Source organism: Scyliorhinus torazame, chromosome 8, assembly GCF_047496885.1.
Source record: "Scyliorhinus torazame isolate Kashiwa2021f chromosome 8, sScyTor2.1, whole genome shotgun sequence".
NCBI lineage: Eukaryota > Metazoa > Chordata > Chondrichthyes > Carcharhiniformes > Scyliorhinidae > Scyliorhinus > Scyliorhinus torazame.
In genome coordinates this window covers 250,345,934-250,360,599 of record NC_092714.1, presented here as the reverse complement: position 1 = coordinate 250,360,599, position 14,666 = coordinate 250,345,934, and the positions used below count along the sequence as shown (strand labels likewise).

Below are 14,666 nucleotides of genomic sequence, written 5' to 3'. Positions count from 1 at the left end.
GGCAAGGTGTCGGCAATATACCAGGAGATGAAAGAAGAGGGGGAGGCTTTGGTAGAGGAGCTGAAGGGTAAATGGGAGGAGGAGTTGGGGGAGGAGATTGAGGAGGGGCTATGGGCTGATGCCCTAAGTAGGATTAATTCCTCTTCCTCGTGTGCCAGGCTTAGCCTGATACAATTTAAGGTGGTTCATAGAGCGCATATGACGGGGCGAGGCTGAGTAGGTTCTTTGGGGTGGAGGACAGATGTGGGAGGTGCTCAGGAGGTCCGGCGAACCATGTCCATATGTTTTGGTCATGCCCGGCACTGGAGGGGTTGTGGAAGGGAGTGGCGGGAACAATATCGAAGGTGGTGAAAGTCCGGGTCAAGCCAAGCTGGGGGCTAGCACTATTTGGAGTAGTGGATGAGCTGGGAGTGCAGGAGGCGAAAGAGGCCGGCATTCTGGCCTTTGCGTCCCTAGTAGCCCGGCAAAGGATCTTGCTAATGCGGAAGGAGGCGAAGCCCCCCAGCGTGGAGGTCTGGATAAATGACATGGCTGGGTTTATCAAGTTGGAAAGGATAAAGTTCGCCTTGAGAGGGTCTGCGCAGTGATTCTACAGGCGGTGGCAACCGTTCCTAGACCATCTCGCGGAGCGTTAGATGAAGGTCGGACAGCAGCAACAGCAACCCAGGGGGGGAGGGGTGGGGGGATATCGTTTGGGGGGGGGGGGGTTGGGGGTCAGGGGAGGGGAGGGGGGGGGGGGGTTTCTCTGGGGGGCATTTGAGCAAGAAATCACATGAATGATCCGGAAACTGACATGTACGGGAAGAATCCAATGTACAAAGTTCTGTATCTTATTGACTTGCCATGTTCAAGTCTTGCCACGCAAGTTCTCTTTCTTTTCTTTGTTACGGGGGGGGGGGGGGGGGGGGGAAATATTGTTGAAAAATTCTTAATAAAAACATATTTTAATAATGTAAAGTGTGAGGTGGTTCATTTTGGAAGGAATAACAGGAAGACGGAGTACTGGGCTAATGGTAAGATTCTTGGCAGTGTGGATGAGCAGAGAGATCTCGGTGTCCATGTACATAGATCCCTGAAAGTTGCCACCCAGGTTGAGAGGGTTGTTAAGAAGGCGTACGGTGTGTTAGCTTTTATTGGTAGAGGGATTGAGTTTCGGAGCCATGAGGTCATTTTGCAGCTGTACAAAACTCTGGTGCGGCCGCATTTGGAGTATTGCGTGCAATTCTGGTCGCCGCATTATAGGAAGGATGTGGAAGCATTGGAAAGAGTGCAGAGATTTACCAGAATGTTGCCTGGTATGGAGGATAGAGCTTATGAGGAAAGGCTGAGGGACTTGAGGCTGTTTTCGTTAGAGAGAAGAATGTTAAGAGGTGACTTAATTGAGGCATACAAGATGATCAGAGGATTGGATAGGGTGGACAGTGAGAGCCTTTTTCCTCTGATGGTGATGTCTAGCACGAGGGGACATAGCTTTAAATTGAGGGGAGATAGATATAAGACAGATGTCAGAGGTAGGTTCTTTACTCAGAGAGTAGTACGGGCGTGGAATGCCCTGCCTGCAACAGTAGTGGACTCGCCAACACTAAGGGCATTCAAATGGTCATTGGATAGACAGATGGACGATAAGGGAATAGTGTAGATGGGCTTTAGAGTGGTTTCACAGATCGGCGCAACATCGAGCGCTGAAGGGCCTGTACTCCGCTGTAATGTTCTATGTTCTAAACTGATTACTATCTGAAAAGAAAACAATCATAGGGCTGTGGGACAGGCCGGGGGAATGGGATTAACTGAGTTGCTCTTGCAGAGAGCTGGGGCACACAACCATGGCGTGCCTAATGGCCACCTCCTGTGATGTAACCATTTATATTGTTTTCATATATAATAGGATCAAATCACCTGTGAATTATGCAAACTATGTTGAACTCGGTCAGAATATGGGTGGGATTTTCCAGCCCATTCCGGCAGTGAGGTCTTACTGTCCCACCATAAGCGACCCCCTGCGGTGATTTCCCGGGCAGCGAGGCAGGCATGCCAGGCAAAGCGCCGTAGACATCGGCAGGACTGGAAGATCCTGCCGGCATCCAATAGCAAGCTGCCATTGCCGCTGGAAAACATGCTGCTTGCGGGGGGGGGGGTTGCAAAGAAAACATGAAACTTCACAAAATGCTATAAAAATGTGTGTATGTGGACCTGTGGTGAACTTTGATGTATATTATTTTTGATGTTTGTTACAGAATACAGCTAGAGATCATTCAGACTTGTAAAATCCATGGCATCGTTCTATCTGGACTGGTGCTTTAAATTTTGACGTCGTGCTCAGGATTTTCTGCACAGTGAACTTTTGGTTTTGAAAATAATGATAATAAAAGGAAGCAAATACCGGTCGCTCACCTTTCCATTCTCTACATACAGACTGAGGTAATGGCTTTGTCTCCTTCCGACATGAAAAAGTACACCTGACAGACCTCTGGGCCGCACTTCAAGCATTAGCTCATAATCGTTGCCAAGGACAAAAGACTCTTCTAAAAAGAAACAAAAATATTTCAGGAGACTATTAGAATTGAAAGTGGCAGCGCATATAGGAAATGAATCACCAATGGATCCCACTCCTGGTCACTTTCTAGTGAATCTTGCTGAATGTGCCATTAAGTTCTATAATCAGAAGATGACCATTCAACTCATCATAGCTCTGAGAGCTCTTTGAAGGAAATAATGTGTAATCAACAATGTATATTAGTGACTTGGACAAGGGAAATGAATGGACTACTGTCAGGTTTGCGGATGACCCAAAAATGGGTGGACAAATAGTCTACAAAGGGTTATAGATAGGTGAGGTGAGTGAGGAAAAAAATTGGCAGATGGAATATAATGTAGGAAAATGTGACGTTATGCAAGTAGAAAGAATGAAGGAGCTGAATATTATTTAAATGGTGAAAGACTGCAGAAAGCTGCAGCACACAGGGAATTGGGGTCCTTGTACATAAATCACAAAAAGCTAGTAGTTCAGCAGGTAATTGGGAAGGCAAATGGAATGTTGGCTTTTATTTCAAAGGGAATGGAGTGTAAAAATGGAGGCAGTCCAGCCAAGGTTCACTCAGTTGATCCCGGGTATGGAGGCATTTTCTTGTGAGGAGAGGTTGAGTCGGTTGAGCCTGTACTTACTGGAGTTTAGAAGAATGAGAAGCGATCTGATTGACACAATGGGATTCTCAGGTGCCTTGGGATTGTAGATGCTAAGAGGTTGTTTCCCCTTGTGGGACAGTCTAGGGCCAGAAGACATAATCTCAGAATAAGGGGTCGCCCATTTAAGGCAGAGGTGAGGAGGAATTTCCTCTCTCAGAGGGTAGGGAATTTGTGGAATTCTTTACCACAGAGGACTGCAGAGGCTGGGTCATTATGTTCAAGACTCAGATAGACAGATTTTTAATCAGTAAGGGAATCAAGGGTTCACCCAAAGAGTGGTGAGCCTGTGGAATTCATTACCACAGGAAGTAGTTGACTCTAAAACTTTGAATATATTCAAGAGGCAGCTAGATAAATCACTTGGGGTGAATGGGATCAAAGGTTATGGGGAGAAAGCAGGATTAGGCTATTGAGTTGGATGATCATCCATGATCGTGATAAATGGCGGAGCAGGCTCGAAGGGCCAAAAGGCCTCCTCCTGCTCCTATCGTCTATGTATCTATGGGGATAAAGCAGGAAAGTGGAGCTGAGAAATACCATATCAAATCAGTCATCATCTCATTGAATGGTGGAGCAGACCCAATGGGACGAATGGCCTACTTCTGTTCCTACATCTTATGGGTGAAAGCAGAATGTGGGTTGACACATTGTGGGTCCTCCAATTGATATCTGAGGGAAGACGAGAGTGTGAATAATGGTGACTGGGCACAATATCAAAAGCCTTAAAACCACAGGCAGCAGAAAGCAAAGGACGAGAATGGGAATACAAGTGCATAATGAGAGCATGACGTTTCGGTTGATCAGGAGAACGTAGAAATATAAAAAAGGAACCTGTAATTCTGATATAATATTGGAACAATTTTTCCTGAAGTAAATTCATAAATAGTGGTTGGCTAATATCAATCAATGAGATGGAAATAGTTAAGATTTTAATACCTATAATTAAATAGCCTCCCGCAGCAGAAAAAAAGGTTCCTGTTTCAAGACTCCCCTCAAAACATGGCGTGACATCGTAAGTACGTGATGGAGGTTCCATTGCCTTTCCATCGAGTTGGAAGTTTCGGATACAACCAACAAACCTGGCAGCAGCAGCACCCTGTAGAAATCAATTATTAACACAATCAATTATCAAAATGTAAAATTACTAATCGCATCCACATTGAAAACAATGAACACAATCTCGACAAGTGAGGAGCTTCCAGTCGACCCCAGGTTGATGTTGAGCAGTTGGCTGATTCAAGGCCCGGAGCACGACAGCTGGCCCTTGGGTTAGGAAGATGGTTGCTATTCAGTGACCCCTGCTGGTTGGGCTGCTGAAGACCGATCCTTGGGCTTGGCTGGATGTTGCAAAATCTGCCAACAATCACTGTCTAAATTCATCGAAGAATGGTTTGGACTTTCATTTCATGGCTCCAGTAGACAACTGAATAACATTGCTGTTCTATAATGCCAGGATTGTCCTTCAAGTGTTACTGTTTAGCAGATGTATGATTCAGACATTTAAATTTAAATCAGAATTGGGTGGAAATGGTTGGATCAGCACTCTGGAATCATACAGTACAGAAGAGGCCCTTCATCAAGCCTGCACCGACTACACTAATCCCACTTCCCAGACTTGGCCCATGGCCTTGAATGTTATGACATTTCAAGTGCTTGTCCAAGTAGTTTTTAAAGCTTGTGAGGTTTCCTACCTCAACTACCCTCCAAGGCAGTGCATTCCAGATTCCCACCACCCTCTCAATCCTCAATCCCATCTAAACCTCTTTCACCTTAAATTTAGAGCCCTTGTTAATGACCCTTCCACAAAGAGGAACAGCTGCTTTCTATCCACCATGTCCATGCTCTTCATAGTCTTATACACCTCAATCAGCCTACTCTGCTCCAAAGAAAACAACCTGAGCTTAGTCAGCCTCTCTTCACAGTTAAAATACTCCATCCCAGGAAACATCCTGGTGAATCTCCTCTGCACCCTCTCTAGTGCAATCTTATCCTCCCTATAGTACGGTGACTAGAACTGAACACAGTACTCCAGCTGTGGCCTAACCAAAGTCCTGTACAGCTCCAACGTAACCTCCCTGCTCTTATAATCTATGCCACGACTGATAAAGGCACGTGTCCCATTTGCCTTAACTACCCTATTAACCAGTCCTGCCACCTTCAGGGATCTTTGACAAGATTCCTCTGAGCTTCCTAGTGTTCTGCCATTCATTGAGTATTCCCTTGTCATGTTATTCCTTCCCAAGTGCATCACCTCACACTTTTCTGGGTTAAATTCCATCTGCCACAGATCTGCCCATCTGACCAACCCGTCTACATGTCCTGTGACCCAAGACCTTCCTCTTCACTGTCAACCACCTGACCCAATGTTCGGGACATTCCCCCCACATTTTCTTCTATATCGTTTATATATATTACAAACAGTAATTTGTTGTCAACAGTGTGGAAGGATGTTGCAGGTTACAGAGGGACATAGATGAGCTGCAGGGCTGGGCTGAGAGGTGGCAAATGGAGTTTAATTTTTTTTTAAAAATATATTTTATTGAACATTTTTTCCAAACAACAATTTTTCCCTCTTACAAAGCAAACAAAACAGAAATTTTTAACAATACACAGGTAACAAAACCCCATTGTCTATTGACCTAAACTAAACTAAACTTATTTTAAATATTAAATTGAATCAGGCTAAGCCTGGCGCATGAGGAAGAGGAATTTACCCTGCTTAGGGCATCAGCCCACATACCCTCCTCTATCTCCTCCCCTAATTCTTCTTCCCACTTTCCTTTTAGTTCGCCCACCGACTCCTCCCCCTCTTCCCTCATCTCTCTATAAATCTCTCACACCTTGCCCTCTCCGACCCACACCCCTGAAAGCACCCTGTCCTGTATCCCCTGTGTCGGGAGCAACGGAAATTCCCTCACCTGTTGTCTAGTAAACGCCCTCAACTGCATATATCGCAAGAAATTTCCCCGGGGCAACTTATACTTTTCCTCCAATGCTCCCAAGCTCGCAAAAGTCCCATCTATAAATAAATCTCCCACCTTCCTAATTCCCAACTGGTACCAGCTCTGAAATCCTCCATCCATTCTTCCTGGGGCGAACCTATGGTTGTTCCTGATAGGGGACCCCACCAGGACTCCCCGCACCCCTCTCTGTCGCCTCCACTGTCCCCAGATATTCAGTGTTGCCGCCACCACCGGGTTCGTGGTAAACTTTTTAGGTGAGAACGGTAGCGGCGCCGTCACCAGCGCCTCTAAACTCGTCCCTTTACAGGACTTTCTCTCCAGTCTTTTCCACGCTGCTCCCTCACCCTCCATCATCCATCTACGTATCATTGCCACATTGGCGGCCCAATAGTAATCGCCCAAGTTCGGTAGTGCCAGTCCTCCTCTGTCCCTACTACGCTGAAGGAACCCCCTCCTTACTCTCGGAACTTTCCCTGCCCACACGAAGCTCGTGATGCTCCTATCTATTTTATTAAAAAAGGTCTTGGTGATTAGTATAGGGAGACATTGAAATACAAATAAGAACCTCGGGAGGACCATCATCTTAATTGCTTGCACCCTGCCCGCCAGCGATAGAGGCTGCATGTCCCACCTCTTGAAGTCCTCCATTTGTTCTACCAGCCGTGTCAGATTAAGTCTGTGCAAGGTTCCCCAGCTCCTAGCGATCTGAATCCCCAGGTATCGGAAGTTTCTTTCCACTTTCCTTAGCGGTAAGCCTTCTATCTCTCTACTCTGGTCCCCTGGATGTATCACAAATAATTCACTCTTCCCCATGTTTAGCCTATACCCCGAGAATTCCCCGAACCCCCTCAAAATTCGCATAACCTCTATCATCCCCCCCGCTGGGTCCGACACGTATAACAATAGGTCATCTGCGTATAACGAGACTCGGTGTTCTTCTCCCCCTCTAATCACCCCTCTCCATTTCCTGGAGTCTCTCAACGCCATGGCCAGAGGTTCAATTGCCAACGCGAACAACAATGGAGACAGCGGGCATCCCTGTCTTGTTCCCCTATATAATCGGAAATACTCCGATCTATGTCGACCTGTAACTACGCTTGCCGTTGGAGCCCCATAAAGAAGTCTAACCCAGCTAATAAACCCGTTCCCAAACCCAAACCTCCTTAACACTTCCCATAAATACTCCCACTCCACCCTATCAAATGCCTTCTCTGCGTCCATTGCCGCCACTATCTCTGCCTCCCCCTCCACTGGGGGCATCATTATCACCCCTAATAGTCGTCGCACGTTAACATTCAGTTGTCTCCCTTTACGAACCCTGTCTGGTCTTCGTGCACCACCCCCGGGACACAGTCCTCTATCCTCGATGCCAGCAATTTGACGTCCACGGTCAATAGTGAAATAGGTCTATAGGACCCGCACTGCAACGGATCTTTGTCCCTCTTCAAAATTAGCGATATCGTCGCCTGCGACATCGTTGGGGGTAGAGTCCCCCCTTCCCTGGCCTCGTTGAACGTCCACGCCATCAACGGGGCCAACAAGTCCACATATTTTCTGTAATATTCCACCGGGAACCCGTCTGGCCCCGGGGCCTTCCCTGCTTGCATGCTTCCCAGTCCCTTAATAACCTCGTCCACCTCAATCGGCGCCTCCAGGCCTGTCACCTCCTGCTCCTCCACTTTCGGGAACCTCAATTGGTCCAGGAACTGCCGCATCCCCTCCTCTCCCTCTGGGGGTTGAGACCTATACAGTTCCTCATAGAAGGTTTTGAACACCTCATTTATCTTTCCTGCCCTTCGCACCGTGTCTGCCCTTTCGTCTCTAATTCCTCCTATCTCCCTCGCTGCTGCCCTCTTTCGCAATTGATGCGCCAACAGGCGACTAGCCTTTTCCCCATATTCATATCTCCTCCCCTGTGCCTTCCTCCACAGTACCTCCGCCTTTCTGGTGGTCAGAAGGTCAAACTCCGTCTGCAGTCGTCTCCTCTCCCTGTACAATTCCTCCTCCGGGATCTCTGCAAATTCCCTGTCCACCCTTAAAATCTCCCCCAGTAATCTTTCCCTTTCCTTGGCCTCTGTTTTCCTTTTGTGGGCCCCAATAGAGATCAGCTCTCCTCTGACCACCACTTTTAATGCTTCCCAGACCACTCCTACAGGGACCTCGCCGTCGTCATTGACCTCCAGGTATCTCTCAATACACCCCCGCACTCTTGCACACACTCCCTCATCCGCCATCAGTCCCACATCTAATCGCCAGAGTGTTCTCTGCTCCCTGTCCTCTCCTACTTCCAGGTCCACCCAATGTGGAGCATGGTCCGAAACCGCTATGGCTGAATACTCAGCTTCTTCCACCCTAGAGATCAACGACCTTCCCAACACATAAAAATCTATCCGGGAGTACACTTTATGGACATGGGAGAAGAAGGAAAACTCCCTAGCCCTAGGTCTAAGAAATCGCCATGGATCCATTCCCCCATTTGGTCCATAAACCCCTTAAGTACCTTGGCCGCTGCCGGCCTTCTTCCGGTCCTTGAGCTGGATCTATCTAGCCCCGGGTCCAGCACCGTATTAAAGTCTCCTCCTAAAATCAAGTTTCCTGCCTCCAGGTCCGGTATACGCCCCAGCATCCGCCTCATAAATCCCGCATCGTCCCAGTTTGGGGCATACACATTAACCAACACGACCTCCATTCCCTCCAGCCTACCACTCACCATTACATATCTACCTCCACTATCTGCTACGATGTTCTTTACTTCAAATGCTATCCGTTTCCCCACCAAAATGGCCACCCCTCTGTTCTTTGCGTCCAGTCCTGAGTGGAACACCTGTCCCACCCATCCTTTCCTTAGCCTAACTTGGTCCGCCACCTTTAGGTGCGTCTCTTGGAGCATAACCACGTCTGCCCTTAGTCCTTTCAAATGCGCGAGCAGTCGGGCACTTTTTATCGGTCCGTTCAGGCCTCTCACGTTCTACGTGATCAGCCTCACTAGGGGGATACGTGCCCCCCTCCTGTGTCGACTAGCCATTACCTTCTCTAGGCCAGTCCCATATCCCGCCTCCGCGCTCCCGCTCGCTCCCCCAGCGTCGCACACCATCTCCGCCCACCCACTCTTTCGCCATTTCCTTTTGGATTTCCGCAGCAGCAACCCAGTTGTCCCCCCCCCCTCCCCCCCTCCCCCCCCCCCCCCCCCGCTAGATCCCTATCTAGCATGATTGCTCCCCCCATATCACTTCCGTAAGTCAGCTGACTTCAACTGACCCCGGCTACTCCTGCTCACTCCTCGACCCCCCCCCGTGTGGGGGAACTCCCATCCGCCTTGCGCCTGTCTTCCCGCCTTATTCTTTCTGGCGCGGGAACATCTCTTTACCTGACCCGCCTCTTATGGCGCAGCTCCCTTTCCCCTCCCCCTCTCCTTCCCCATTCTCCGACTATGTCCCGTCTTTCCCCCCTCACCGGCGCCCACATTTCCCCAATGTCTCCCCCCTTCCCTGTTTACTTCTCAATTAACTTCCACCTTAACATTAACAAAAACAATAACAATAACATTTCCTGCAGCATCAGTCCCTCAGTTCCGGTCCAATTTCTCTTCTTTGATGAAGGACCATGCTTCCTCCGCCGTCTCGAAATAATAGTGTCTCTCCTGATACGTGACCCATTGTCTTGCCGGCTGCAGCATCCCAAACTTCACCTTCCTTTTATGCAACACCTCTTTGGCTCGGTTGAAGCTCGCCCTCCTTCTCGCCAGCTCCGCACTCCAATCCTGGTATATCCGTACCATAGCATTCTCCCATCTGCTACTCCGCACCTTTTTAGCCCATCTCAGGACCTCTTCTCTGACCTTAAGGCGGTAAAATCGCACGATTATCGCCCTCGGTGGTTCTCCCGCTTTTGGTCTTCTCGCCGGAATCCGATTTGCCCACTCCACCTCCATGGGGCCCGCAGGGGCCTCAGCACCCATCAGTGAGCTCAGCATCTTACTTGCATACTCTCCACAGTCCACTCCTTCTACACCCTCAGGGAGACCTAGTATCCGAAGGTTCTTCCTTCGCGCTCCGTTTTCTAGGGCCTCGATCCTTTCAGTACACTTTTTATGAAGTGCCTCGTGCGTCTGAGTCTTAACCGCCAGGCCCAGGATCTCGTCCTCAATATCTGTCACCTTCTGCTCCACCACGCGGAGCTCAGTCTCCTGGGTCTTTAATGTCTCCTTGAGCCCCTCAATTGCCTGTAGCATCGGGGTCAGCACCTCCCTCTTCAGCAGCTCCACGCACCGTCTCACGATTTCATCCTGCTCAGGCCCCCATGTCGCCTGCACTTTCTCCGCCGCCATCTTGTACTTCTCTCTTTCTGACCCTTTGGTCGACGATTCCTCGCGCTGCAGCCGCCGCCGCCGGTTTTTTCCTCCTTCGTTTGGGGGGGACTCCCTTCTCACATACCCCACACCGGGTTGCGTCGTCGAAAAATTCCCCGTTGGGGCTCTTAAAAGAGCCCGAAGGTCCGTCGGAGCTGGAGCCGCCGAAGCGTGCGGCTAGCAAGGCATCACCGCAACCGGAAGTCCCTTCAGTGGCCTTGATGAGGTCTTTTCACAGTTGTTCCCTCTGCTGCTAGAATTCACCTTTGATACAGGCCCTCAGGTCAGCTTGCAGCTTTAAGCTTGCCCTTCCCCCGCCTGCATGCTGGAAGAGGCCCTGTTTATCCTGCAGTTGCAGCCAAATCTTTTACTGTTTCTGCCGTGTCTGGGAACCAAGAGACATACCCTTCCTGGGGGACACTGTCGGGGGAATGCTGCAGCCTTCTTCCCACACCGGGAAATGGCAAACAAATGCCGTGGGGGCCTTGTAACGAGCCCAAAAGTCCGTTCCAAGCAGGAGCTACCGAATATGCGACCTAGCTCTGCATAGCCGCACCCGGAAGTCCTCCAAATGGAGTTTAATGTAGAGAAGTGTGAGGTGATTCACTTTGGAAGGAATAACAGGAATGCGGAATATTTGGCTAATGGTAAAGTTCTTGGAAGTGTGGATGAGCAGAGGGATCTAGGCGTCCATGTACATAGATCCCTGAAAGTTGCCACCCAGGTTGATAGGGTTGTGAAGAAGGCCTATGGAGTGTTGGCCTTTATTGGTAGAGGGATTGAGTTCCGGAGTCAGGAGGTCATGTTGCAGCTGTACAAAACTGGTACGGCCGCATTTGGAGTATTGCGTACAGTTCTGGTCACGGCATTATAGGAAGGACGTGGAGGCTTTGGAGCGGGTGCAGAGGAGATTTACCAGGATGTTGCCTGGTATGGAGGGAAAATCTTATGAGGAAAGGCTGATGGACTTGAGGTTGGAGAGAAGAAGGTTAAGAGGAGACGTAATAGAGGCATACAAAATGATCGGGGGGTTAGATAGAGTGGACAGTGAGAGCCTTCTCCCGGGGATGGAAATGGCTGGCACGAGGGGACATAGCTTTAAACTGAGGGGTAATAGATATAGGACAGAGGTCAGAGGTAGGTTCTTTACGCAAAGAGTGGTGAGGCCGTGGAATGCCCTACCTGCAACAGTAGTGAACTCGCCAACATTGAGGGCATTTAAAAGTTTATTGGATAAGCATATGGATGATAATGGCATAGTGTAGGTTAGATGGCTTTTGTTTCGGTGCAACATCGTGGGCCGAAGGGCCTGTACTGCGCTGTATCGTTCTATGTTCTATGTTCTAATAAGGGACCTGTCATTGATCCTTGTGTTTCGCCACTGGACACCGGCCTCCAGTCACACAAACAGCCCTCGACCACCACCCTCTGTCTCTGATTACAAAGCCTATTTTGGATCCAACGTGCCACAATACTCTGGATCCCATGTCCTTTTACCATGTGGATCCTTGTCAAAGGCTCTGCTGAAATCCATATAAACTGCATCAACTGCACTGCCCTCTACTACACACCTGGTCACCTCCTCAGAAAATCCAATCAAATTTGTTAGGCACGACCTCCCTCTGACAAAGTCATGCTGGCTGTCCTTGATGAAACCTTGCCTCTCCAAGTGGACATAGATTCTGTCCTTCAGAATTTTCTTCTCGAAAAGTGGAACCACATTCGCGATCCTCCAGTCCTCTGGCACCTCCCCTGTGACCAGGGAGGAATTGAAAATTTGAGTCAGAGCCTCTGCAATTTCTTCTCTTGCCTCCCTCAGCAGCCTGGGATACAACTCATCTGGACCTGGAGGTTTGTCCACTTTTAAGCCTGCCAAAATCCAATACCTCCTAACTCCCTATGTTAACTGCACAAGAACCTCACAGTCTCTCTGTTTGAAATCTGCACCCATATCCTCCCTCTCCAAAGTGAAGACAGATATGACGTACTCATTTAACACCCGACAATGTCATCTGGCTCAACCACACAATACCCCTTTGGTCCCCCAATGTGTCTGACTCGTTCCCTGGTTATCCTCTTCCCCTTGATATACTTAGGGAATATTTTGGGATTTTCCCTAATCTAACCCACCTGTGCTTTTTCACGCCCCCTCTTTGCTCTCCTAATTGCCTTTTTGTGCCCCCCCCCCCCCTGCACTTTCTATACTCCACGAGGGCCTCTGTAGATTTGCTCCCTTTGTACCCTTGTATAAACATTGTGTCCCCACCCCTTGCCGAACTAGTTTAAACCCTTCAGGGAGCTCTGTCCCAACAAAGAATTTGCAACTTCAACAACACAAGTTTACGTCAAACTTTTAACTTGACAAAAAACCCCAAATATTTCCACATAGTGTTAGGATAAAAGCATGCAAGGGAAAAAAAAATTGGATCAAATAGGCCACCCCTACTAGAACCATCCCATTATAAAGATATTTTCCAATAAGCTGCACTGCTTGTACAGAAAACATGGGAGAAAAGCAAAATATCGGATGAACAGGCCATTTCACAGTTTTGCTGCTGGATGAATAGGTGTTCTACACAGAGTGCACATTGTGTGTCACAGCCTGAAGGATTCAATGGCAGGATTTTCCGGCTCTTCCTGCCAAACTGGGGGCGGGGAAGGAGGTAAAAAGAGACATTCCGCAGTGGGGCCGTAAAATCCTGGCCAATGCGTGCATGATTCCTCAAATCATATTGATATGGGGATTGACATTACATTCGTTACTGATTTGTATCGTTCTATGATTATTGTTTATTGTTAGGTGTAAATTTGGGAGAAAATGTGAAAAAGGCGAATAAAAAATATTTAAAACAAAAAATGATTCCTCAAATCTGGCACAATTTCTTTGTTCTTGCACTGGATTGAGCTTCCATAGCTCGTATTGACTGGGGGGTAACACAATCTCCATGTGCAGAGGATTCAAGCGGAACTGGCTTTGTGCTTTGTTTCTCTGCTGCAATATTCTGGTTTACCTGCACAGGGCCGGTTAAGTGGTAAGATCGAAGGTGCGACTGACCAGGTCCCTCCACAGGCCTGTCTTCCAGTGGCTGCTCCAGGGATCCTTTCATGATGGCACCTGGGGTCAGTAGAACCCTACCAACAGATCGAAGGGGGGTAATGGGAGGTGACTTGCAGGGCCTTGCTTACTCACAGTAATTTACATGCAGACGGCAAAGGCTGTTGCGACTGGAATAGGCAGGGATGGAGTTAGCTGTGCAAACAAGGCCTCACCATGTATGCTATTTTTTCCTCACCTCTATCTTACCTGAACTCAGATGGGACAATAAATGAAAATGAAGCCTTTTGTTTTTTGCATCACACCCAAATGTGTTACAAATGTATTTATATTTGCAATGAAGCCAAACAATGTTTTTTTTATTAACCTGAGCAATCCTTTTTGCTTTTCCTTTTGGCACTGCGCCCACGTAGAATGGAGCTCTGACGTCAAAGGAGGCTGTGATCAAGATAGTGCTTCTCTTTGCCCGGAGACCATCTATCACCAACTGCCCTTGGTTTCTGTCTCGACTGAAAAATACCTGGAAATGATACAATTGATCATTGCGTGCAGATTCTGATGCAATGAAGCACAATCTTATTCAGTTTGAAGTTACATTTTGTTCAGACATATGCAAATCTCTATTTAAAGTTGATTATGATTTGGTAGAATGACACAAACAGAATTGGAAACCATGGGCTGAGTCAGCATCCAGCTTCAAGTCGATTTCAGCAGCACCCTTTCATTTAGTCTTCATTCACCAATTTGCACATATCTGGATTTTCTACAACAAATAGGCATTTAGATGAAAGATTACATAATTTGGCTTGCGTTTCTAATCACACTGACTCTCAACATGCATCTAATAATTGCCTGAGCAGATTTAGCACAAGAAGGCTGCAATCCTGCCAGATCACAATTGTAAAATGCTTCCACTACAGCTTTATGCTCTTTAAATATTTCTCATTTACTAATGTGTTATATGAGTTAAAAGACTTAACCCGAAACTGATTGAACAATGTTCTACATCAGCTTTTTTCAAAGTGCGGGCTGCGACCTGCGGGTGGATCACAGGCGGGTGTCAGAAGGGTTGCCAAGCCCGGTAACAATTCTGTAAATCATAGGGAGAAGCCTCTCC

At 48.1% G+C, this 14,666-nt stretch overlaps 1 protein-coding gene across 1 annotated transcript in view; it reads right to left on the bottom strand.

Moving 5' to 3' along the window:
* Nucleotides 1–14,666, bottom strand: part of lama5 (laminin, alpha 5) — a 377,969-nt gene that overhangs the window by 11,940 nt on the left and 351,363 nt on the right. The window contains exons 75-77 of the mRNA XM_072515083.1: nt 13,917–14,069; nt 4,120–4,279; nt 2,392–2,522 (exon numbers count right to left, since the gene is read on the bottom strand). Of these exons, the coding sequence (XP_072371184.1) occupies nt 2,392–2,522; nt 4,120–4,279; nt 13,917–14,069 (444 nt within the window). The remainder of the gene's footprint in view (nt 1–2,391; nt 2,523–4,119; nt 4,280–13,916; nt 14,070–14,666) is intronic.